At 57.1% G+C, this 15,503-nt stretch overlaps 2 protein-coding genes across 2 annotated transcripts; both read left to right on the forward strand.

The window, feature by feature from the left end:
* Window positions 1-338: 338 nt before the first annotated feature.
* LOC109435367 (mastin-like) lies at window positions 339-2,550 on the forward strand. Its single transcript, XM_019713197.3, has 5 exons — window positions 339-521; window positions 670-850; window positions 1,029-1,303; window positions 1,912-2,072; window positions 2,181-2,550. Exons 1-5 carry the CDS (start codon window positions 455-457, stop codon window positions 2,349-2,351), a joined length of 855 nt encoding a protein of 284 aa, XP_019568756.3. The 5' UTR covers window positions 339-454; the 3' UTR covers window positions 2,352-2,550.
* A 2,996-nt stretch (window positions 2,551-5,546) lies between these two features.
* On the forward strand, window positions 5,547-8,400 carry LOC109435368 (mastin-like). The gene is made up of 6 exons (XM_019713198.3): window positions 5,547-5,561; window positions 5,667-5,727; window positions 5,906-6,086; window positions 6,291-6,565; window positions 7,708-7,871; window positions 7,977-8,400. Exons 2-6 carry the CDS (start codon window positions 5,667-5,669, stop codon window positions 8,139-8,141), a joined length of 846 nt encoding a protein of 281 aa, XP_019568757.2. The 5' UTR covers window positions 5,547-5,561; the 3' UTR covers window positions 8,142-8,400.
* The last annotated feature ends 7,103 nt before the right edge of the window (window positions 8,401-15,503 follow it).

Below are 15,503 nucleotides of genomic sequence, written 5' to 3' on the forward strand. Positions count from 1 at the left end.
TTATTTAGCCTGAAATTGGAGACTTTGTTTCGGAGTTAGCATTAATAAATGTGAGAACCACAGGGGCCAGTGTCATCAGCCTCAGGTGCTGGGCTCCAGGCCCATGGGGAACATCCATCACCCCCCGATTGGTACCCAGAAGTGCACGATTATAAGCTGGGGGCAGTGACCCAGGGCAGAGGGATGGCAGCTGCAGTTACCCCCGGCCCCACTGAAAGGAGGACTGTTTGGCCACAGCATAGGCCCGGAGTAGGTAGGGCTGGCTGCTCTGTGCCCACTTCCTGTGTGAAAAGGATAAATGAGGCCCTGGAGGGATGGCAGAGAGGGGTGAACCACGGAGGCCGCACTGAAGGAGCAGTTTGCTCCCATCTGAACATACATCTGCGCCTCGGGCCTCACGTCCCAGGAGCTAGTGCTGGGGTCCGAGGTCTCTCCCGCCAGGTGCTTTGTGCAAATGCTGTGGTTGCTCTTCCTGACCCTCCCCTGCCTGGGGGGCTCCATGCCCACAACCCCGACCCCGGGTGAGTCCTGACTCCATCCTGTGCCTTTGGGGCTCCCAGGACCAGTCCTGGGGACCGGGGACCATCCCTTGCGGAAAGCTGCACCTGTCCTTGAGCTCTGGGAAGGCCATGCTTTGGGCCCTGATGGACCCTCAACTTGTTTCCTCAGACCCTGGCTCAGGACATGAGCAGGTGGGCATCGTGGGTGGGTGTGATGTCTCAGCCAGTAAGTATCCATGGCAGGTCAGCCTGAGGTTCTACAATATAAAGCGTCACCTGTGGCAGCACGAATGTGGGGGCTCCCTCATCCACCCCCAGTGGGTGCTGACCGCTGCTCACTGTGTGGAACCGTGAGTAATGCCCATCCCCACCTCCATCCCCATGGCTGGGTCCAAGGGGGGTGGGAGCAGGGGGGGGGAAGTGTGTTGTGCGCAGGGTCCTCTGCAGGAGGTGGGCGTCCTGGGGGCCCCTCCCCAGCTCTGAGCACCCCCAGACTCTTCTGAGAAGCTCCTGGTCCCTGTCCCCCAGGGAGGACTTGGAGGCCTGTGGCTTCAGGGTACAAGTCGGGCAGCTGAGACTCTATGACCACGACCAGCTGCATGAGGTGGCTCAGATCATCCGCCACCCCAAGTTCAACTACAGCCTGTCTGCCAAGGGGGGCTCGGACATCGCGCTGCTGAAACTGGAGGCCCCTGTGTCGCTCTCGGAGCACGTCAACCCTGTCACCCTCCCGTCTGCTGCCCTTCGAGTTCACCCGGGGACAATGTGCTGGGTCACCGGCTGGGGTGACGTCGCAGACAATTGTAGGTATTAGGGAGACTAGGTGAGAAGGATGAGGGTGGAATGGCTGGATTTTTACAGAAAGTGGCTCACACTATGAACTTTTGGGGTCCCCAGCATCTGGCACCAATGTCAGGCACTGGGTACTTGCTCTGTATAGCCCTGGGCAGGCAGTTCTGGGTTCGGATTCAGACCACAGCCTAAGGGCAGATGGTGTCATCCTATCATGGGGGGAATGTCTGGGCTCCAAGGTCCTAGGCTCCCCTGTTGCTGAAGCAGAATTTGCACGGGTGCCTGTGTGTCCTAATGCAGCTGCAGGGAGGAAATCCTCTCCTCGGATGTCCTGTCCTCAGGCCCGTGGAGCCCAGACTGGCCGATGGCGTCCTGTGTCCTGGAGCTGGAAGGGCATCTAGACGTTTACACGTTGTGTGATCAACCCCCTACAGTGGGGAAGCTTAGTCCCAGGGCCAGGTGTAGATGGTACAGACGCCAGCGTCAAGGCCCACAGAGGGGCTTCCTGTGCCCTCCGCTGACGGCCAGGCGTGGCCCAGCAGGAGGGAAAGGAGTGCCTGTTGTGGAGGAGAAGCAGGAGCTGGGACCAGCCTTGTTCTCAGCCAGCCCCTCCCCACAGCGCCGCTGCCCCCGCCCTACCGGCTGCAGGAGGTGGCTGTCCCCATTGTGGGGAATGGGGTCTGTAACCGGCAGTACCAGAACTTCTCTTCAAATGACAATGACCCGGCCATCAAGGACGACATGCTATGTGCAGGGAGCAAGGGCAGGAACTTCTGCAGGGTGAGACCCCCTGTCCTCTGTTTCCTCTCTGCCTTCCAAGCCCATGAGTGTGGGACCCACCAGACCCGTGGCCGTGGAAGAAGTGCTGAGTCCTGCTTTTCCCCACAGGGTGACTCTGGGGGCCCCCTGGTGTGCAGCTGGAATTGCACCTGGGTCCAGGTAGGGGTCGTGAGCTGGGGCCAGCCGTGTGGTTGCGATGACTTCCCGGGGGTGTATGCCCGAGTGGCGAGCTACGTACCCTGGATCCAGGAGTACGTCCCTGTGTTCTCCAGACCCTAGATGGGGCCGGGAAGCGTCTGGAAAACGGGAAGACCCTCAGTTCTTCTTGTCTCTCAAGACCCTGTTTTTCTGTCATTGTGTGTGGGGGGGGAGCAGGGGCGGGGCCTCCACAGGTGAGTGGAGGCCGGGGAAGTCCCAGGAACCACAGATGAGATGACAGCTTGTGATCTGATTCTCATTAAACAACATGGGAAAACTGCTTCAAGGCTGCTGTGTGCTAGATTGGGGTGCATCTGGGGTTGGGGCGGGGGGGGCTCAGGGCATTGGTTGGCCGGGCCTGCAGCTGGCATCTTCAGGCCAGGAGATGGATGGCCCCCATCCATCTGTGTTCTTGTCCCCCCGAGAGTCTCAGTTGTGGCTTCAGTCCCAGACCCACAGGCTTCCTCTCACCTTCCTTGGTGTGCCCCCGCCCCATTCCAGGGCCCCCTCATAGTACTCACCAAGCACCGTCCCTTCCGCCACAGACCTTCTGGTCCAGTGAGATGTGGATGTGAGGAGATGGTGCAGGGCGGTGGCAGCTGGTGCTGGAAAGACCAGACCCAGTGGGATGCCTACCCGTCCTGTTCCCCCAGGTTCTGTCAGACAGCCCCCCTCCCCCACTCCTGGAAAACTCTGTAGACAATCTCCTCCCAGAGTCTTTCTGGATTTTGAAAGTCTTGTCTGATCTAAGTCAAGTGTCCCTGGTTCATTCCGCAAACGGGTCCTGTAATGGGGGCAGCATCGGCCCAGAAGGTTCCCCGACAACTTCACCAGGAAAACAGCGGTTTCTAGTGTGCCTCTGGGTTCTCCGGCTATTTATGATGTGATGTGTCCCATGTTTGGTCACCTTGGACACTTGGCCGAAGGCATTCAGAGGTGCCTCTGGGTGACACAGATGGTGGAAACAGGGTCTGGGGTCTGCCGGCGAGAGCCCTAGGGATGGCAAGAACCCAGTGGGGAGGGAGTGTGGACTCTAGGTCCCTGTGTTCAAATTCTGCTCTGTCTCTCCCTGGCCCCCGACACCACCCCTTTCCCCCCACCCTGAGGGAATCACATGAAGAATCAACTTTCATGGAAAAGGAACCACTTCCTGGTGTTCTGTCCCAGTGTCTCCCCAAGAGCTGTGATAGGGTTTGGGCCAGGGGCCTGGGGCTGGGCACAGGCTGGGTGCTGCTCGTGGCTGCCCAGCATCTGAATGACCTCCGAGCACTGAGCCCAGAGGTGGGTGTGGGGGGTCTGCTCCAGCAGAATGGGAGGTCCGAATGGGACAGACAAGAGTCCCAGGTCTGTACTCCTGGGGCCGCAGGTGTTGGGGAAGAAAAGGGGCCCCGATAGTCATTCCTTCACCTGTGCGTCTCTATGTCATGGTCATGGAATGTCAGACAGAGTGGAGGTTTGGTATCGGTGGCACTGGGTTGCCCCCACCCTCCACCCCCGCATTACAATTCAAATGCCTGTTCATGGCCAGGATCAGCCCTCTGCCTCTCTCAGTATGACCCCCTCCCTGATGTCCTCTTCCCCTCTTCCCACTGTGGGCAGCTGTGACCTCAATGCTACCCGCTCCCATTCACACCCCAGATGCACGGCTGAATCTGGGGCTGGGCCTCCCGCTGGGACAGGGTGGAGGTGTCCCTAGGCCGACTTTGCTGGCACTCAGGTGCTCAGGGGGATGGCCCAGCTTCCAGAAGGAGGAGAGGGTCACACAAAGAAAAGACTCGCCTCTGAACATCCTGCCGAGAAAGAGGCTGGCTACAGAGGCCATGGTTGGATGAGATGGGAACCGGATGATCTGTGGAGACAGAGAGATTAGTGGTTGCCCAGGGCTGGGGGGTGTGGTGGTGGGAGTGGGCAGTGGCAGCGAGGAGGCCCAGGGTTTCTTTTTAGGGTCATGAAAATGCTATAAAATGACTGTGGTGATGCTGGCACCTCTGTGAAAGTCCTGAAACCCACTGACGTGTACACTTTAAATGAGTGAACTGGATGGGGTGGACCTCTATCTCAATAAAGCTCTTTTTAAAAAACTCAAATACACATGAAACTGAAAAAAAAAAAAAATTGTCAATGAACCCAGAGCTCTCATTTCCCTGCTTAATTCCCAGCTGTAAAACCCATGACACAAGTGTCTGGAGAGGCTTCTGAGATGCCTCCCCACAAACGTGGGGAAATCCTGGGCACCCCTTCCCTGCCCCAGGACTTGGGGCCTTCAAAAGGGACAGCGACCGAGTCTGCAGCAGGACCCCACTGGGCATTTGTCATAATTTAGGGACCCACCATACAGCCCCTCACAAATTTGGGGAACCCCCTCTCCGGGGTCCCTGCAGGGTTGCTGTCCCGCCTCACCAGTGTGGGTGGGTCACAAGACCTGGGTCAGGCCACAGGAGGGACCGACTGTGCTGGGAGAAGGGACGCTGGGACTGGAGAAGGTATGGAAGTCCCCTGTGAAGGCCAGCGGCAGCCATGCAGGTGCCTGCAGTGTGACTGGGGTGGGGGCAGCTCTGGTGCCCACAAGCATCCTCCTGCCCCCCATCCTCACCTCCCAGCGTTCAGTACTGAGCAGGGAGCCACCTGGGGTCATGATGACCCAACATGCAGCTCTTCTTCTTCGTGTGGGAGCCCCGCCCCAAGTCACAGCACCTCGGCACTGAAAGCCTGCTGGCCCAGGGCACATCTAGTCCTGGGCAGAGGGAGGAGGGGGCTCCAGATGTGGCTGCACTGGGTCTCCCACCGGGTCCCTGCCCCCACGGCCCTCACCGGCTCAGACCAGGCTCCCGGAGCTCTCTACGTGGGGAGTCAGTGGTCATAAGGCCTGCCCTCCATCCCAGGATGACAGCTGGTCCAGAGGGGAGGTGTGGACCTGCGGCTAGAGAACCAGCGCGGCCTTGTTTTAGCTCTAGACTGAATCAGAACACCCTGGCTCCTTGGACACTCCTTGGCTGACACAAGGGCACTTCCTATCCCCACCACACTGACCACCATGAGATGCCTGATTCACCCCGAGGATGGCCTTTGTCCGCTTTGGCCACTGTGTTCCAGCACCCAGGCCTGGGCCCAGCGCATAGTAGGTCCTCTGCAAATGTTGATGGGCTGACCACTGGTAGACGGAAGCCCTCCCCCCACCCCTTGCCTTCAAGGCCCCGCCCCCAGGAGTTCATGCCCCACCTATTTCCTGGGCTGGAAGGGTTTAAAGGGTCTCAGAGTCCCCAGGGGCAGAGGGCAGAGAGACCTGGCACGGTGAGGACACCACTCAGAACACTGCCCTCTCCATTCCTCGTCCCTGGGGTTCCTGGGGTCCCTGCCCCAGCTGTCCTCACCCTAGTCCTCCTCTCCCCTCCGCAGATGCTGTGGCTGCTTTTCCTGACCCTCCCCTGCCTGGGGGGCTCTGTGCCTGTGACCCTCGGTGAGTCCTGACCTCATGCACTGCTCTTGTTGTCCTGAGACCCATCAGTGGCCTCAGGCCATCGCTGACCTGGGGTGGTGACCCCCTCGTGAGGATGGCTCTGGGGAGGTATGAGTGCCGTGCTGAGCTCCGGGCAGAGCTGCCTGGGTCCCTGATGGCTCTGCGTCTGCTTCCCCAGATCCTGGCCCAAGGACTGAGCTTGTGGGCATCGTGGGGGGGCATAACGCCCCTGCCGGGAAGTGGCCATGGCAGGTCAGCCTGAGGGTCTTCAACAAAGAACATGGCCTGTGGCAGCACGAATGTGGGGGCTCCCTTGTCCACCCCCAGTGGGTGCTGACGGCTGCCCACTGTGTTGAATTGTGAGTGATACGCCTGGCTGCCTCCTGGTGGGACAGACGGGAGGGGCAATGTAATGTGAAGGGACAGTGTCCTGGGTGGAGGGCAGGAAACCCAGGGTCCAGGCTGCACTGGGCTCCGAGCCCCTGGAGGCGTTCCTGCTGCTGGGCAACCAGCCACACCCCCATCCAGCCTCCTTGAGAAACTCCCGGTCCTCTCTCTCCTAGGGACACCTCGGAGCCACAGAAATACAGGGTCCAAACTGGACAAGTGAAGCTCTATGACCACGACCACCTGTACAAGGTGGCTCAGATCATCCTCCACCCCAAGTTCAACATGAGCCTGTCTGCTGCGGGGGGTGCGGACATTGCCCTGCTGAGACTGGAGGCCTCTGTGACATTCTCAGAGCACGTCAGCCCCGTCACTCTTGCTCCGGCTTCACTGCGGCTCATCCCTGGGGTGAAGTGCTGGGTGACTGGCTGGGGCACCTTTGGGGTACACGGTAAGATCAGGGAGCTGGAGGGTGGACAAAGGACACACATGGGTGAGTGGGGGCCACAGGGCCGGCAGCCTTGATGGTGGGGGATGTGCCCAGGTCACAGACCGGCCAGCAGGACCTCTGGCTGCCTGCTCCCAGCCTGCCACTGGAGGCATCTTAAGTTCTCATTTAACCCGTGACCATGTGGCCGGAGCTAGGGGTCATTTTTCAGTTCGCAACTGGGGAAGTCCAAGTGAAGAGTGACTCATTCAGGACATGGGGACTCTCAGGCTGAATTAGGACTTGCAGCTGAAGCTACAGCACCCATCTCTCCTCTTTCCCGAGGGAGAGCCTTCTAAGAAGGGATTCCCTCTCTTCCCCTTCCTGTTCCCGGGTGCCCTCGGGCTCTTCATCTGCTTGTTCTGAGACTCACCTCGGGTGTGCTCAGGTTCACACAGCCTCGTCATGGGCCTGGGAGAGGCTCCCTCCCTGTCCGGCTCCTGGTCATTGATGCCGAGAACCTGTGTCATTGGGCGCCTTGGGGTATCGACCCTCGACATTTCAGGGGAAGCGTAAGCAGGACTTGGGCCCTCTGTACCCCTTCTAAAGAGCTGAGCTTTCCCTCTGGGTCCTGCACATACACTGAGAATGTGATGAGACAATTTCTCCTCCTGAATAACCCTCTTTACGGTGATTCTCAAAGACAGAACAGTTGAGCGTTGCCTCCCAGAAGTGAAAGATACCCCCTAGTCGGTTCTGGCACGTTCTTTCATGGAGGCCTGGCTCTGAGGGGGCTCCCACCTCTGGCATAGCCCTCATTCTATTGATGTTACAACTCTTCTTGGTTGTTAAAATCTTTCAAACGCCGACAGCACAACTCTCAGGGGTGACAGGTGACAGGGTGGCTTGTTGTCCCATAGATGGCTTTTTCTCTTATGTATTCAAGCCCCAGTCTTTCATTTCATGGACTAACTTTCAGAACACACACACTGAAGCTTCCTCTGTGATTGCTGTACCGTTTCCAGCAAAGCGGCCATGTGATAATTGGGTCTATTGCACAGAAATGTGAGTCTGAGAGATACGGCCCAGGCTTAGGTTACCTGGCAGATGGACAGAGGGGACGAGGCCCCCCACCTCAGTCCACCCTGACCCAGCCCCTCCCACAGCACTGCTGCCTCCGGCTGACCACCTGCAGGAGGCGGAGGTCCCCCTCCTGGGGAAGCAGGCCTGTGAGAAGATGTACCATCAGGCCTCACCTGCTGACAGCAACAGCAACATCATAAAGGACGATATGTTGTGTGCCGGGGGGAAGGGGCACAGCTCCCTCCAGGTGAGACCCAGGCCTTGCCCTCTGCTATCGGTTTTAGGGCCCAAAAGCCATGTTGCTGTGGGGCCACCACAGCACCCTGTGGCCAACTGTCACCTCCTTCCACAGGGAGATGCTGGAGGACCCCTGGTCTGTTCCTGGTACCGCACATGGTTCCAAGTTGGGGTGCTGAGCTGGGGCATGGCCTCTGGACCAGTCGCCTATCCTTGGGTCTATACCCGAGTGATGACCTATTCGTCCTGGATCCGCCAGCACGTCCCATTGGAGACTTGATGGCCTCGTGTGGGCCAAGGAGCCGGGGACCTGCCCTCAGGGTCACTCCTGTGGCTTCCCCCATTCAGCACCACCATCTCTTCTGTGCCCTGCTCCCAGCCCTGCACCCAGCACCCTGTCCTTCCCTAACCTCGGGGCCTAAGAGGTGGCTAGCACCTCAGATGTTGGTAACCCCCGACAGTGGGCGGGTCGGTTGGGCGTGCCAGGGACGATGCCTCTTGTTCACTGTTTGCCATCCTATTAAACTGTGTGAAAAGCAGCCTCCCAAGTGTCTGGCCTGTACTTGACCATGGTGGGGACTTCCGGGTGGGGTCCCAACGCTCTGGAGGGCTCAGGGCCAGCCTAGACCAATTGTGTCTGCAGGCAGGGTTGGGGCGGCCGGGGAGGCCATGTGGTTACTTCCCGTCCTGGGTGAGGGCTGTTTCCAGGAGGCATATTCCAACCTCCTTACCAACGATGGGACAAATGTTCTGTCCCAGCACTCCGCTCCTGGTTTGCTCCTTTCCCTCGTGTCCCCCCCTTGCACCATCCAATCCAGCCTCACCTTGGGCCCTCAGAGGGGCTCAGCACCCAGAAAAGGCGGGAGGTGCTTCTCCACTCGGGCCCCTGCACTTGTCCTTCCCTGGGGAGTCGGTGGTTCACTTCAGCTACCCCAGGATAGCCTGGACCATTGTCAGCTGAGGTGGGGACCTGGCAGAACCCTGGCCACATGAGGCCACGTGAATGTAAGTTGATTAAAATTGAACGGAGTGGAAAAATTACTTCCTCAATCTCATAAGCCACATGCACTGGCCAGCAGGTCTACCATTCCTGGAAAGTTCCACTGGGCAACACTGGTCTTGAAGTTCAGAAAGTTGACCACAAGTGATAGACTGTAGAAGTCAAGGCAGGAGGAGAGCTGACGTCTCCGGGCCCTACCCTGGGCCCCTATGTTCACAGAGGGGGCCACCTGGAGGGCTGTTGCTGGGCTGGTCGGGTGACCCTCAGGCCGTCCCCACAGGGCTCTCCACCAGTGAGTGGCATAGAGTGATGGCAGGTTCTCCCTGGCAGTGGCTACCACATTGGACTCTACAGGTCTGGAACATTCCACGCTTAAAGGAGATTCTCTTGTCTGGCACTGGGTGATTCCCATTCAATCCAGTGGGTTCTCATTGCCCAAGTTTAGGATCATTTGTTCATTCATTTTCTGAGTCAAAATCCCCACTGGTGTTTCCTCTTTCCCCAAGTCCCTACCTTTGATCCGTGGGACCCATCTCCCCAGGGGCTTGGTGAGAAGGGGTTGGGACCAGGCAGTGGGGACATGAGGAGGCCTTGTCACACCTGCTGCTTTTGCTCCTTGGGTGCTCTTGATGTGGCCCAGTGCAGGACGCCTTGAGCTGCCCCTTCATGTCCCCTGAGGCCTCCCACTTGGGTGTGTGGGCCCTTGGTCCAGCCGTCCCACCTATCTCCAGCACAGGCCCCTGCAGTGACGTCTCTTTACCCTTCGCCATGGGGCCTCTTTGGACTCTCAGCTCCTGGACTCCACAGGGCAGCCAGGGACATGGAGTGGGGTCTCTGCTTTCCTCCCCACCCCACCCTGAGACCCGAGGTTTGAGGTCTGAAGGGGAGGCTGGGGGTAGGAGCACTGCAGTTTGATGTCTCAAGGATGCTACAAAGGAATGCCGCGGTCTCACAGCCATGCAGGCACATTCCAGTGTCACGATCACGTTCACTCTGATGTCTATCGCACATAATTCACCCATTTTTTAAAAATCCCAAGAAATCCTTGCTAACTGCACAAAGTTGAGCTTCCAGAGGTGGGAAATAGTGCAGAAACGGAGGGAAGAGCCCAGGGGTCATGAAGCATGGGGGTCAGTCAGGTCGTCTATGAGCAGGTGACCCTAAGACCCCTGAGCAGGGCACAGTGATGCTGTGACAGCCACGTCCGCAAACCTCTACCATGTCCTCAGCCGTGGCCTGGGCAACAGGAGGCCTTGTGGCACCTGCCTGCTTAGCTCTCAGCATGCCCTCTTTGCCAGGACCCAACACGTTCCTTCCCTAGATCCCCGATCTGGGCGGTACCTAGAGCCTAGATATGCAGGCACCCCAATTTGGGGGGTATGCAAGCACCCCCACTGCATTGGCTGGCCTGGAGTCAGGCAGCTTGGAACTTGCAAGTTGCCTCTGTGTCTTCCTTGCTGGTCTCTCACCTTTGCCTTACAGGACCTTCTTTCCAGTCAGCTCTTTCCTGCAGCCACGCAGTTGGTTTGCTTTTTCCCCGAATACTTGGATGCTCCCCACTCCCTACCTCCACCCAACCCAAGTTTCTTGTTCCACAGTATGGAATCTCAAAGGACAGTGTCCTAGCAGGTCTCCCCCATAAGCCTTGGCCAGGATTCCAGAGGCTTCCCAGAACCAAAGCTTGCTGGGGACCTGGGGGGACCTGGGACCCTCAACCTACCCCTGACCCAGGTTGGAACTCAGCATCTTCAGGTTGGGGCCTCAGGTTGGGTTTCTGCTATCGAGGGGCCTGGTTGAGTAAGTGCAGAGAAGAAACGCTGAGGAAACCACAGAAATGCCCCTCTTCCCTGCTGTGAGGTTTTGAGGCAGCAGCACCCTTAGGGCACCGCCCCCCACATCCTGATGGGGTCCTGTGGGCTGGGAGCAGGACACCTGGGTCCTGAGATAGCCAGGCAGTGGATGCTGAGAGCAGAACATCGCCGACACCCCCAGGGACTCTGGGGACGGTCTCCCCTTGTTGGCGCCATCAGCCCACTCGTGCCCTTCCCATGGATTGGCAAGTCCATCTGTCAGACTGAGCTGGTAGACTCACGGACTTGTCCACCTTCTAACAGAGAAATCTTTGCCTTTTGTGTCAATGGCTCTCTCCCCAGTCACATGTGTCACCCACTCAGAGGACCAGAGAGATGTGCAGATGTGCGGGGAGCAGCAGAGGTCTGGGGAGCCTGAGACGGGAGGGGGTGGGGCAAGTGGAGATGGAGGGGGCTCCACGGTACAGTGTGGAGTCTGAGGCTCATCCATTCACAGCACAGTAGGCAGCTGTGAGCCTCGGAGTCTCCCTGAGGCCCTGTCATCAGTGTTCTGGCTCCATGAGCACAGCTCAGGTGAGGGCGTTGGGCAGGTGGACGGTACACTGAGCAGGAGCGCTTACCATTGGCGTCTGGCTCTGCAACCATCCGCCAATGGCAGGTCGCAAAGATGGCAGCCCTCGGACCATGGGACTTGGAGGGCACTGAGTTTTCCTGCTACCAAACAGCCCGGTGTCAAACTCTCCACTCAGGTTCTGTTTTCTCCCTCTGTCTCTCTCTCCCTCTGTCTCTGTTTCTCTTTGTGTCTCTGTTTCTGTCTCTCTGGGTCTCTCTCCCTGTCTTTCCTTCTTATTGCATCTTTCTAGCTTCTTTTCTGGTTGCCTTTCCTTGCTCCGTTGCTTAGACATCTGAGCTGCCAGGCAAACCCATGGCTCTGACACTACCAAGCTCCTCAATTTCTTGTCTGAGACCTGGGGATGCAGCCTCCCCTGCTCAGAAAGGAATCTCTGACCCAGGGCCTCTCCTGTCTCCATGAGTTGGCTCCCCCTCCCCCTAATCTCTGAGGCCACCAGCTCCATCTCTTTGTCCCCTGAAGCCCAGATCTGATAGACTCGAAGCCTGTTTGGGACCCCATTTCCATTTCCTTGATCTAAGCATCCACTCCTGCACCACGTGGTTTACTGACCATGAAACATACCTGGACCCTTCTGCAACCTGTCACCTCTTTGTCCTTGTTTCTCAAAGCTGCCGTGGCTACTTTTGCGTGTGTCCTCTCCTAGAAGGATATTGGAAAGGTGTATCACATTCCAAGAACAATTTTGATAGATTGTGGTTGACCAGTTGATTCACACACACTCCTGAGGGCCAGCTCTCTGCTAGGCATGGTTCTAGGTACTGGAGGAGCAGCAGAGAACGAAGTGGACGAAACGCCTGCTCTCCTGGTGTTTACATTTCAGCATGGGGAGACACACCATAAACACAATGCATGTGCGCACACGTACCGGCATTTACATGTGTGCATGTATCTACATGTATGCACACATGTGAAAAATGCCTAGACACACATGCATGCACGTGCTATACACACATGCATACCTATGTGCACACATGTGTACATACATACAGGAATATACACACATTTATGTGCACACCGGATGCATGCAGCCTGTGAGTAGGCAAATACATGTACGTGCTTATGGCACACACATATGCATGTTACGCACACACGTGCAGGAGAAACAGGGACCCTCGCTTGCCTTCTCTGCTTCTCTTCCTCAGTGTCACCGCCAGAGCCCAGATACCAGCATGTGCACATGTATGTATTTGTGCGGAGGAGAGACTCCTCTGTGGCGTGACTGCCGCCCGACCTGCGAGCTGGACTCCCAGCCACAAGTGGGAGGTTGCTTCCTTCCCCAAATCCCCCTTGGAGGTAGTCTGATCGTAATCGGTGCTCGTTCCGACATAAACCAGCACCCCTCCCCTGCCTCCCGCTACATGCCGGTTCCTGGAACAGGCCGTTGTCCTGACCTGTCCAGCATGTGACGTAATTTCCTGTACCTGCAAAGGCCTCTGGCCTCTCCATCCCTGAGCCCAGCGCCTAAGTCCCAGCTCCCCTCTCTGCCCCTACAGATACGGTAGCTGCTGTTCCTGACCCACTTCCTCTTGGGGAGCTCCATCGCTGGGACCCCTGGTGAGTCCTGACCCCAGGTGACCACCTCCATTCTGCAGAGGCCCCTGGGACCCTGTGGCCCACCTATGCATGGCCAGTGTCTTCTGCAGCTCTGGGAAGGCCGAGTGTGGGCTGCAGGACTGAGCACCAGGAACCACAGGCGTGGTCTCCCTGACCCCTCATGTTGCTCAGAGAGTCTCCAGGTCAGGAGCAGGGGGGCTGGGAGAAGCCATGTGCAGAGGTTATATCCCCAATTCACTGGACTGCTTACTCGGCCTCTCTCCCTCTCTCCGCCTGTTTGCTGAAGGCACAGGAGTGTTTCACATTGAAATACGAGAGGTGGTTGTTTGGTGATCACTCTGGAAGCCAGAGAGTGGGGGAGAGGGAGCAAAGCTCTGGGACCAGGCGCAGGGCCAGCGCGAGGCTAGTGGGGGCGTCCAAATCTCCGTCCCCTTCTTCCTCTTCGTCACCATCTTAAGGTGATTGCCAGACAGAAGAGTAAAACCCCTGAGCACCCCAGAAGGGTTGGTTTATGCCCCATTTGCTGGAGAAGAAAGGGTCTTCTTGGAGAAGTGCCGGGGTCTGGGCCCTTCTCTCACCTCCATGAGTGAGGAAGAGAGGATCTGCTCTTCCTAGAAAGTCTCTCCCTCCCACTCAGGCAGACTCTTCATGAAGCAAGTGTGTATGCCTAGCTCCCCACATAGGGCCAGAGGGGGCCCCCACATGTCCTAGTGATAGGAGTGGACACAGAGAGTGAGGGTGGGGCCAGGTGACATCGGGGCCAGGATCAAAGCTGGGGCTGTGATGAAGCCTTCTGGGCCCTGATAGGGGAAGGCTGAGGGCAGTGGGCAAACGGCGCAGCTGCCCGTTACCTCACAGAACCCTTTTGCAACACTGCCCTGGAAGCTGGACCAGCGGGGCTGGGGCTGGGGGCGCTGCGTTGGCAGCAGTGTGTGCATCCACAAGGATTCTCATGTGTCACAATGAAAAGTTCCATGGGGCCAGAGGCCCTGGGACCAGGGACAAGGATGGCTTGTGGAGGCCCTCCCTGGCTGTCCCTTACGGGCTCTACCAAGCCACGGAACAAATGCAGTCACATCGACAATGAAACTCAAATCTCACTCACTCTGCCCCACCTGCTCATAGGGGACACAGGTCTACAGAGATGTTTGGTCTCCATCCATGTTCCAGCACTTCCTCACCTGAGTGCAGCTTCCAGGCAATGCCCAGCTCCACCGGGATGCCCAAGGGAGGGCTCTGGCGAAGGCCACTGAGTTCTGCTTCCTGCTCCCCAGGAACCATTTCCATGTGGCTGTCCTCTTACAACCAGGCCCTCTGTCCTAGACACCCTGTGCCAGCCTGTGCCAGCCTGGGACACCTGGGCCTGTCCTTGGCTTCATCGCAACCATCCCTGCTCCTTCCTCCCGCTTGCTCTCTACTCTCCACACTCTCCTCCTGCCAGAGACCCAGGCACCCTTGTGTCTGCCGTGGCACAATTTTGACTGGTATCAGCTGTGCTCACTGGGGTTTCCTACTAAACGGACCTCCCCGGCAGCTGGAGGTTCCAGCCACCTCTCTGCGGGACCCTCCTAGTCTTGGTTGTCAGTTTGATTGTTTTCCCCTGAGGTCATTCAGTTTCTCTAGGAGAAGCCCTCAGGTGCCTCACCTGGCTGCTTCTCTGGCTCCACGGCAGAGCTGGGAAAGGAGGCTGGCGGCTGCACCATCCCACAGGCAGGCGTCACCCACAGGCGGTGCTTTCAGTCCCAGGTTGGTCTTCCTGCACCAGGAGCGTCCAGGCATGCGTGTGTGTGCACACTCGTGCACGTGCGTGTGTGTGCATGTGTGTGTGTGTGTGTGTGCGTGTGTGTGTATTCATTGGGTTGCATGGATTGGGAAGATCCAATTGCTTTCAATAGAAATGAAACGTATGGTCACATATAACTTTGATAGACGTGAACGGGAGCAGATTACAGCTAAACATCATTCAATGAGACCACTTTTCACCAAATTCAGGACTGTCTGAATTGGCTGAGGAGGGTCCTATAAATCCATCTTTTGTTACTGACTTGGGGACATTTGATTTCACTGCCTTCCTTAACATCCTCAATAAATAATGAGCCTGAATTTCTGCTCTCAGAGCTCACTTATAGTTGCCTTGTATTCAAAACCAAAAACAGGCTGCATTATTAATTTTTTTTAAAAGATTTTATTGGAGAAGGAGAACAGGACTTTATTGGGGAACAGTGTGTACTTCCAGGATTTTTTTTTTTTCCAAGTCAAGTTGTTGTCCTTTCAGTCTTAGCTGTGGAGGGTGCAGCTCAGCTCCAGGTCCAGTTGCCGTTGTTAGTTGCAGGGGATGCAGCCCACCATCCCTTACGGGAGTCGAACCAGCAACCTTGTGGCTGAGAGCCCACTGGCCCATGTGGGAATCAAACCGGCAGCCTTTGGCGTTAGGAGCACGGAGCTCCAACCGCCTGAGCCACCAGGCCAGTCCTGAGTTATTATTTTAAAGTTGCTCATACTTATATCAAAATATGGGCACAAGCCCTCCTACATTTGGAAATTTAAAAATACACTTCTAAAGAAATGTCTTAATGGAAATTACAAAATATTTATAATTAACAACAGTGAAAATATCACCTACCAATACTCACAGGTACACAG

The sequence above is a fragment of the Rhinolophus sinicus genome, chromosome 10, assembly GCF_057876585.1.
Source record: "Rhinolophus sinicus isolate RSI-liver-muscle chromosome 10, RSI-T2T, whole genome shotgun sequence".
NCBI lineage: Eukaryota > Metazoa > Chordata > Mammalia > Chiroptera > Rhinolophidae > Rhinolophus > Rhinolophus sinicus.

Bases quoted from the DNA above. Each gene is read 5' to 3' on its own strand.
- LOC109435367 (XM_019713197.3), top strand. From the start codon at position 455: ATGCTGTGGTTGCTCTTCCTGACCCTCCCCTGCCTGGGGGGCTCCATG. The intron at 851-1,028 runs GTGAGTAATGCC...CCTGTCCCCCAG, and splicing joins GCTGCTCACTGTGTGGAACC to GGAGGACTTGGAGGCCTGTG. The intron at 1,304-1,911 runs GTAGGTATTAGG...CCCTCCCCACAG, and splicing joins GGGTGACGTCGCAGACAATT to CGCCGCTGCCCCCGCCCTAC.
- LOC109435368 (XM_019713198.3), top strand. From the start codon at position 5,667: ATGCTGTGGCTGCTTTTCCTGACCCTCCCCTGCCTGGGGGGCTCTGTG. The intron at 6,087-6,290 runs GTGAGTGATACG...TCTCTCTCCTAG, and splicing joins GCTGCCCACTGTGTTGAATT to GGACACCTCGGAGCCACAGA. The intron at 6,566-7,707 runs GTAAGATCAGGG...CCCCTCCCACAG, and splicing joins GGGCACCTTTGGGGTACACG to CACTGCTGCCTCCGGCTGAC.